Source organism: Hippopotamus amphibius, chromosome 1, assembly GCF_030028045.1.
Source record: "Hippopotamus amphibius kiboko isolate mHipAmp2 chromosome 1, mHipAmp2.hap2, whole genome shotgun sequence".
NCBI lineage: Eukaryota > Metazoa > Chordata > Mammalia > Artiodactyla > Hippopotamidae > Hippopotamus > Hippopotamus amphibius.
Window position 1 is genome coordinate 43,893,883 of NC_080186.1, and position 9,559 is coordinate 43,903,441.

The window sequence follows — 9,559 nt, forward strand, 5'->3', positions numbered from 1 at the left end:
CCTTGGTAGTACAGAAAGATCTCATGTTTGGAATCCGAAGTCCTGGGTTTTAGTCCTATTAACTGTATAATCTTATGCCCAGCTTCTAAACCTTTGCTTGCCATAGTCTAGGGAGTGAAGTCCAAGATCCTTGGCTTGGCTCTCAAGACCCTTCTCCATCTGGCCCTTGATGACCCCTCCAGCCTCATCTACCCCATACCCCTTCTCAGCCAACGGCCGAGCACTGCTCTTGGGCTCTGTGTCTTCACAGACACTGTTTCCTCAGCTGACATCTTTTCCCCTCCCCCTTCCCAAACCAGAGAATTCCTATTCCTCTTTCAAGACATGATTCTGGTGTTACCATTTCCAGGAGCCTTTCCCTGATGGCTTGGTTAGCAATGGCCTCAAAACCCCAGAGCTTCCTCCATCCCAGCATGTGGAGCACATCTGTTCTTGACACTTCCTATCCAGAGGAATCTTTCTACAACATAGGACTCACTGCCTCTCCCCTGAATTAAAAAAAAAAAAAGAAAGAAGCTTCATTTCTTGGCTTAAAGACCATAATCTTCACTGTGGCATGCCAGGTCTGTGTGACCTCTCCCCTGCCTGCCTCTCCACCTTCTCTTCTCACCCTTTTCTCTGCTCCAGCCAAACTAGTCTTCTTTGTTTCTCAATGCACCATGTTTCTCTCTCGGGACCTTTGCACTTGCTTCACCCTGGCTAATTTCTACTCATTATTCAGAGCTCACCTCAAACCTTCTTTGCTCCGGAAAGCCCTCCTTGTGCCCCCCCCCCTCCAAGGCTAGTTTAGGTGGTACTTACCACCATAGTAATTTTAGAGCTATTTATGAATTATTTGATAACTGTCTCCTTCATGCTGTGTTGTTCATCACTGAATGAGGAGCACCTAGAACAGAACCTGGCTCAAGAAGTGTTTGTTGAATGACTGTGGAAGTGCTTAGCCAGTACTGCATTACATGAAAGCTCCAGTTTTCTCATGCCAGCCTGTGAGCTCCCGGAGAACTAGTACAGTGTCAGCACCCAGCTTGGCACTTAGTGGGGCTCCATAGGGGTTTTCCAAGTTTGGAGACATTGTGATGTGCTGCCTGGATCCCCCATCAGTGCAGACTTGGAACACCAGCTGTTGGGAATGCTGTCAGTGAAAAGCCTTTAGCTGTCAGCTCCCCAGGGACAGGGCCACCTTGGCTCCTGTCATACCCCTTCCCAGATGGCCCCACAACCCATGAAAGATGAGGCGGGGATATAAATGCCTGGTCTGGTTAGCTTATCTGGGGGCAACTCTGATGGGCCATTCTAGCTCCAGAGCCCCTGCCCTTGGGCCTCTGTCCTTGGACCTGCGTGGAGCTCTGGACTTCTGCCCACTCCTGTTCCCTCCCCTCCCTTCCACAGGTGTTGGTCCCAAGGGCACTCTCTCATAAACACCCTGTACTGCAATCTTCATGCAGAATCTGCTTCCCAGGAACCCAGCCTGAAATAGGCCCTCCCTCTTCTCTCTTCCTTCTCTGTTCCATCCCTTTCAGGGAATGTTTATTCATTCACCTAAAGTTCTTCGTAGGCATCATTCAGCTGACAAAACGTTTCACATCCATTTTTCTATTGCTCTCATTCAGTACTGTCTAGGTGCGTCAGGAAGGCAACAGCTGGAGAAACTGAGGCCCAGAGAGGTAGAGCGACCAGCCTAAGGGCACTGCACTAATTGGAAGCAGAGCTCCCCCATGCAGTTTTCCATCTCCCTTTCCCTACCCAGTCGCTGCATTCTGGAACAAGAGGGAGCCTCAATGAAACGAATTCTGGTCTCAGTGGTCAGAATCCTGAAACCATGGCTCTGGGGTCGGGAAGGGGCACGGAGTCCAGCGCTCCCGCGGCACAGATGCGGAGACTGAGGTCCAGAGCCCGGCGCTCCACCGCCCGCGGAGAAGAAGGGGGAGCGTCCTCCGGGTGGGCCGCGTGGCGCCGGGGCCGCCTCCTCCCGCCCCCCGCGCGCGTGCCCCCCGCCCTGCCTCGGCCCGCGCCGCGCCGCCTGCTCGGGAGCGAGCCATGGTGGCGGCACTGGCTGCGGCGTGGCTGCTCCTGGCGGCCGCGGCCTGCGCGCAGCGGGAGCAGGACTTCTACGACTTCAAGGCGGTCAACATCCGGGGCAAGTTGGTGTCGCTGGAGAAGTACCGCGGCTCGGTGAGTGTCCGCCTGCCGGGCCGCCCCGTCCGGGCCGGACGGGGGCCCCTGGCGGCCCGGGACCCTGCCGGGTGTGGCTCCGAGGGGCTTGGGCCGCCCGGCCGCCCTGCTCTGGGTCCCCACCCCCACCTAAGCATCCCCCCGCACGCGGCACCCCCAGATCCTGAGCCGCGTCTGTCCCTCGACTACGTGGCACGGCCCGGCGCGCGGTGAAACTCGAAACTCTGCTGGTGCCGATTTCCCTCCCAAAGATTTTGGGGAGCAGGGCCCAGCCTCTCACGCACCGGTGTAAAAAGTAACCCTGGCATCCTACGGCCTGTGTCTCTCCCATCCCCAGTTTCCGCGTCAGGAACAGAGGGAGTTGGTGATACTAAGTCCAGTGAGAACATTGTGGAAACGAAAGCTCGGCGCAGAGGGAGTTAACATTTCAGATGCTTGGGAATCTTATACAGATCATCCTTTAGAGAGTAGTACACTAAGGCCCAGAGAGGGAAGGTCACGCAGCGCTAGAAAGCACGGAGCTTGGCGGAGAACCGCCCATCCATCCCTGGTCTACTCTAGGCAAACTTTTAGGCTGGCAGCTCAGGCTAGGATTTGAGTCATCCAGTCTAACGGCTACCTCCTTAACCAAGAAGGATTTCAGCTCAAGAGGATTTGAGAGAGGAAGTGTGCCTGGGTGAGTCTTTGAAACAAGAGTGAGTTTCAGCAAGACCAAGAAGAGCATTCTAGGCAAAGAGAAGTGTCAATGCCAAGGCTCAGAACTAAACAGCAAGAAGGGTGATAAGGGGTGGGGAGGTCTTCACGCAGTTGTGCTTGAAGGAGTATAAAGCATGAGGGTGAAAGATGAGGTTGAAGAGGGTAGGGAGGGACCAAGAGGGGCCTTGAACACAACATTCAGAGATTATCCAGCCCCAATGTTGCACTGTGTGTAATGAAGAGCCCTCCAAGTTCACTTCTCAAGGTGGACCTGGGGCTGTGGTGTGGAAAGGGTGGGGAGTTGGTCTCTAATGGACAGGTAGGCGCAGCATCCAGATCTGGATGGACCACACAAGAAAATGGTTGTTAGCACTCTTCTCCCAGGAGCAAGGCCATCCTTAGTGAAGAAATTACTCTGTAAGCCTTGGAATTCTCAATTATGCTAGGAGTACTGGCAACAGTAGTCCTTGTCCTGATTGTCCCCCAAGGTATTGTTAGTTTCAAATGAAATGACGATGTGGAAGCACTTGGTAGAGCGCTCTATGCTTGTGTTTGTCGGGCCTCAGCAGGAGTCTCATCCAGGACTCAGGGCAAAGAGCTAATAAGAGCAGGGCCCATTCCCATCCAGGCCTTCCCTTCTGCCTAGTGCAGCTCACCAGAGAGCCCCAGGTTTAGCACTTGACCTGCTCTGCTACCCATTAATTCATTATTTTATTATTGAGCACCTACTGTATACCAAGCACTGTGCCAGCCCTGGTGACACAATGGTGAACAAAATAGCTAAGGTTCCACTTTAATAGAGCTTATATGAGGTGGAGAGGAAAGAGACAATAAGCAAGGAAGAGAGAAATGAACAAGGTAATTCCTAATAGTAATAGGTGCTAAGACAAAAACAGAGCAAAGGCTAATTGTTTTCAGAAGTAATAAGTTATCCAGGATTTGAGGAACAGAAATCCAGGAGAAAAATTACCTGGAAGGTGGTCCCAGAATTTTGAGTGTTTTCATACTCTAAGTCATTGGTAAATCCTTAAAAGTATTGGAGCAAGAGGCCTAGAAATCAATGAGAAAAACTGAAAAAAAAAAAAAAAAAAAGAACAAAGTCAGACAGCTGCTAAGAGGTAGAGTTAGAATTTGAACCCAGGCAGTCTAGTTTCAGACCCCATGTCTTAATTTGCAGCTCTAGAGGGGAACCAGGAACAGTCAGTTGAGGGAAGTTGTAAGTGATACTGTGAATTAACCCAAGCTTGGTCTGCCACTTGGGCGATATGGTCATTCATTCACCTGCAAATAGCTACTGGCTCATTATGCAGATACTACAGGTTTTTAAAAAATTGGAGGGAAAAGAAGCCCTGGCTTCTTTACAGGCACTACATGCCTGCCACTGGGTCCAGCCCTGGAGACATAGCCATGAGCAAAATTGTATGGTTCGTGCCCTCAGGCTAACTGGGAAGACAGTCATTTAGACCAGTGTTGAGTGTAGATGCATGGGTGACACTCAGGAATGCCCTTGCCTATGCTGTGAGGTTATGTACATGGGGGCCTGAGTGCAGTGTGTGTGTGAATGGTTTATTTGTTTGCTTGCTTCTGTGTACGTATCTGAACCTGTACCTGTGTTTATATATGTATATATGTAAATTAACTGTGTGTATTTGGGTGTATCTGTGTGTGTTTTGGTCACTTTAAAGATAAGCTTTTTGGATTCAGGCATGGAAATAGAAGCAGGATTTCTCTTCTTCCAAAAGTATGGGCAGACACACAGGATGTAGGTTAGGAATAAACAACCTTTAATACTCTCAATGCCCAGGGATCCAGCAGAGAAGAAAGAGGAAGACCTCTAACTAGTGAAGGGAGCTGAGGGTCCCAGTTTCTCACCACCACAGGCACAGTATGGCATATGCTGATGAAATGGGGGAGGTTGTTCTAACAGCCTTCGGCCCCAAGGAATGGGTAAGGGAGTTACAGCTCAGTGGTTCTCATCATCTAGCTCAGTGGTTCTCAGCTGGCAGTGATCTTTCTCCCCACGGGACATCAGGCACTGTCTGGAGACATTTTTGATTGTTAAGACTAGGCATCTAGTGGGTGGAGGCCCAGGGATGTTGCTAAACATTTTATAATGAACAGGACAGCCACCGCACAACAAAGATTATCCAGCCCCAAATGTTAGTAGTGCTGAGATTAAGAAACACTGTCCAGCCTGAGGAGTTTGCACATGTGCATGTCCCGTGCTCCAGGCTGCCTCTGGGAGTTGGCCCTCTTTATGGAGCCAGCTCCATAAAGCTGGTATAATCCCGCCTCTTCTGAAAAGTGGCCAGAGAGATAGGGCTTAGCCGCCCAGACACAGGGTAAGATTTTAAATCCTTTAATAGTATGTAACTAGAAGCTAAAAACATAGCATTGGTGCCAAAATTGTAATTGCGGTAATGTAATCAAGTCCATCAGCCAGATTTATATTTATCACCTAAAGGCAATAAATAAATGTATTATAAGGCAATCATAAATTTAAGTGTTAGTCTAGTGATAGAAGAAAGTAGTATTTGTCTGCTGGAGGGAGAGGGACAAAAAGGGATTGCCCTAAGGTTCTTGGGATCCTTTTATCAGGAAAACCATATCTGCCTATGTACCCGGTTGGCTGATCATATATATGTACACACATTCATTATTCATTCAGCACATACTTTCTGAGACTTTTCCATATGTCAGGCCCAGTAATGAAGTGAACATAGCTCCTGCCCTTTTAGAATGTGGGTTCACATTCTAAAAGGAAGACCAACACATATATAGGCAACTACAGTGTAGAATGAGTGGAGTTGACTGAGCCAGAAACTGAACCCAGGTCTGCCTTTTCTCTCTCCTATATCACTTGCCAGTGTGAGTTCACCAGTACATGTGCCTCTCTCCGTGATGGTGTTCTGTGTGTTTGGGGGCATGTGTGATGTATGCTGATGTATCTTTGTGTTGTGGGGCATAGGCATACCCGTTCCCGTGTATCGTGTGCTTTTTCTCATGAATGTTTACGTATGTGTATGCATACGTATCTGCATGTTTGATTTCACATGTGCCTATGTGCATGTGTCTGTGTATACGTGAGAGCATTGTTTACATGTTCACATGTGTGTACATTGTGTTCTTAAATATATGAGAGAGAGCATTAATTGTTGAGGGGAGATCACACACGTGGGCATGTCAGGCCATGTACAAGTGTGTGCGTCTTCACTGGGTTGTGTATGTGTCTGGGTTTTGTTTTTGCCACCCAGGTGTCCCTGGTGGTGAACGTGGCTAGTGAGTGCGGCTTCACAGACCAGCACTACCGGGCCCTGCAACAGCTCCAGCGGGACCTGGGGCCCCACCACTTCAACGTGCTCGCCTTCCCCTGCAACCAGTTTGGCCAGCAGGAGCCTGACAGCAACAAGGAGATCGAGAGCTTTGCCCGCCGCACCTACAGTGTCTCTTTCCCCATGTTTAGCAAGATCGCAGTCACCGGCACTGGTGCCCACCCTGCCTTCAAGTACCTGACCCGTGAGTCCTGAGCCTTTCCCTCACCTTCCCTCAGCTGGCTGAGGCCATGGCTCCCTGGGCAGCAGAAGCTACTGGCTGGCTGGGTGAGCCGGGGCCCCTGGTAGGCCCCCGCAGGCGGTGGATGTCTGTCCCAGCACTAGTCTTTGAGGATGAGCTGAGGAATATCCCTGCCTGAGAACATCTCCGCCCCGCTGCCTTGCAGTTCTCCCGCAGGGTCGCTCTTGCAGACTTCTCTGGGCTACCATTTCCATCTGCAGGGGCTCCTAGAAGGAGGCTAGACCCTCAGATTTTAGTCACTGTGAATTAGTTGAGCTTATGGACTTAGCTGCAGGCAGGGGACGCCACACGCCTGGAGAAGGCTGGCCCATATCTCCTTGTCCTGAGTCAGAGGCAAAGTCTATAGGCCACAGGAGGGAAACCTTCTGAGCTAAAATACCAGATCTTGGGAATTCCCTGGCAGTCCAGCAGTTTGGGCTCGACGCTTCCCCCGCCGGGGCCCGGGTTCAGTCCCTGGTCAGGGAACTAAGATCCTGTAAGCCACGTGGCGCGGCCAAAAAAACCCCAAAACAAAACAAAACCAAAAACACCCATCTTAATATTTGAGAAATAGATTCCTTCTCCAGAAGCCACAGAACCACAAAAGGGGGTCATTAGCCAAGCCTGTCATTAAGTCCTATTTCCTTTCTCAGGGCTTTCCCTTCCTTTGGGGCTCCATTTTCCCCTTCTCCCTCCTCCCACTCCATGCTCTGCTTTCCTTCATATCCCTCACCATCCCCCACCCCCAACCCCCCTCAGTCCCCCACACCCACCCCCTCTCCGCAACCCATTCACCTGGAAGAGTAGATGACAAACAACAGTGTAGCAAACAAAAGGTCCCTTACTGAGGCAATTTGAATTTTGCTTTGTAGGTCAATCCTAATAGTTTTTTTTTTTTCCCTGTGTGTTTTTATTAGTTCCTTCTCAGTTCCCATAGTTATAGATCAAACCTGGCCGTGCTTTAGAAGCACCTGGGGAGCTCTTTAAAATGCATTAGCCTGAGACCTACTGAAGCAGCCCAAGAATCTGTTTATTTTAAGCACTCCCTTCACCACCACCACCATGATTCACATGCAACCAGTCCATGGACTAACATTTGGAAACCATTAAGATTTAATGAGAAAATAGGATATAGACTATGCAGTAGTTTGAGGTCATTAATAAAGGAAGATCTGATATTGCCTTACCCACTAATTCACAGAATCCTTGAGTACTTCTCAACCTTGGTACCACATTGGAATCTCCTGGAAAGCTTTTGAAAAATACTGATGCCTGAGTCTCACCCCAGAGATGCTTACTTGAGTGGTCTGGGGGAATGGACTGGGCATCAGGATTTTTAAAAGCTCTCCAGTTCATTCTAACTAATAGAAGCACTACTTCAAGGGAGGGACGGACACCGATAGTGGAATTCCACAAGAGGGGACACAGAGAAGCACATTTTGCTCTCCTTCTTCCTTTTCTCTAGAGACTTCTGGGAAGGAGCCCACGTGGAACTTCTGGAAGTACCTAGTGGCCCCAGATGGAAAGGTGGTAGGGGCTTGGGACCCAACCGTGTCGGTGGAGGAGATCAGGCCTCAGATTACAGCGCTTGTGAGGAAGCTCATCCTGAAGAAGCGAGAAGACTTATAACCACTCTCCCTCCTCTCCCACTGTCCCTCCCCCCGCCCCCCAACCGTGCACAAGTGACCAAAGCAAACTCAAATGGTGCTACAAAGGGAGAGACTACTGACTCTCCTTCCTCCACTCCTATCCCACCTACCCCATCACTCCTATTGTGGGGGGGGAATTCTAGTTTGATTATTTGAATCTTAGAGCAACCTATAGGAACCCCTGACAAGTGAGAGCTCTTGACCAATGACTCATCAGCCAATAAGAACCTCTAGCCCATGAAAACGTGGGAAATAGAAGTATGTCGAGCAATAATCTCTTACCTGTTGTGAACTCTTTAAAATGGGGCCAATTCCTACCTCACAGGGCTGTTGTGAGGATGAGGATGAAAGGCCTATGAAAGTGCCTAGGGCAGTGCCAGCTAACTAGGAGGCATTCAATAAACGTTTCTTGCATATGAGCCAAAAAATAAGTTGTGATCAGTAAAAACTTGAACCCAACATGAATTTCCAGCCATGAGAATCCAGGCCAAACGTTTGTTGTTGTTGTTATTGTTTTCCTATGTATTTTTTTCAATTACAAAAGTAATACAGATTTCATTGTGAAATAATACAGATGATACAAAATAAAATGAAATTATCCCCCTCATTTCCTACACTCTCATTCCCTGGAGGTAAACACTGTTAGCAGTTTGGTACAAAGTCTGCCCAGATTTTTTTTTAATCAAGCAAATCATTATTGCCCAATGAGAATTCTCTGACCAAAAAAGTACACTACAAATACAAACAGGCAAAGGATATGAATAGATACTTCACAAAAAAAATAGAGATGGATCATGAAGATATAGAAAGATGTTCAGCCTCATTCAAGTTGGAAAAATTTTGTTAAATGATAATGTCTGTTGTTGGTAAGGATGGGCATTTGCATAAGCTGTTGGGACAACAAACTGCTACGAGTTTTTAGAGGATGACTTGTCAGTATCTCTTAAAATGTTTATATTCTTTGATCCATCATTTTTCCTTTTAAAAGACTCCCAAACTGTGCAACTATGTGTGTACAATAATGTGTATGTACATTGTTCATAATGGTGAAGATTCGATGCCACCCTTGTGTCCAATACGGTTTGGTAACAAATTATGGTACAAATCTAAATGATAATAATAATACAGTTATTCAAATGAATGAATTAGTTCCTATGCTACCATAAAAAGTTGTCCAGAAGTGAAAAAAGGGCAGGTTGTAATGAACACGTGCACACACACACAAAAATCCAATATAAACAAGAATAATATTACTAAAAATTCACAATGTTAAGTCAGAGAGAGAGGGAAGGAGGGAGGGAGGAAAGGATGTAGACCAAACTGTTAATGGTGGTTGTCCGTGAGGGTGTGGGGTGGGATAACAGGAGTCATTCACTTTCTTTGTTAAGTATTTTTGTAATGTTTGAATTTTGTATGCAAAATATGTATTTCACTTTTATATAAATATAAAAAAGAGGCATCTAAAAACTGAGGCGATGAGCAATCACTGA

General features: G+C 48.0%; 1 protein-coding gene across 1 annotated transcript; it reads left to right on the forward strand.

Moving 5' to 3' along the window:
* Positions 1–1,715: 1,715 nt before the first annotated feature.
* On the forward strand, positions 1,716–8,659 carry GPX7 (glutathione peroxidase 7). The gene is given in 5 exon segments (XM_057746176.1): positions 1,716–1,830; positions 1,833–1,934; positions 1,937–2,172; positions 6,123–6,384; positions 7,886–8,659. Coding segments are annotated over 5 exon segments (879 nt in total). The 3' UTR covers positions 8,050–8,659.
* The last annotated feature ends 900 nt before the right edge of the window (positions 8,660–9,559 follow it).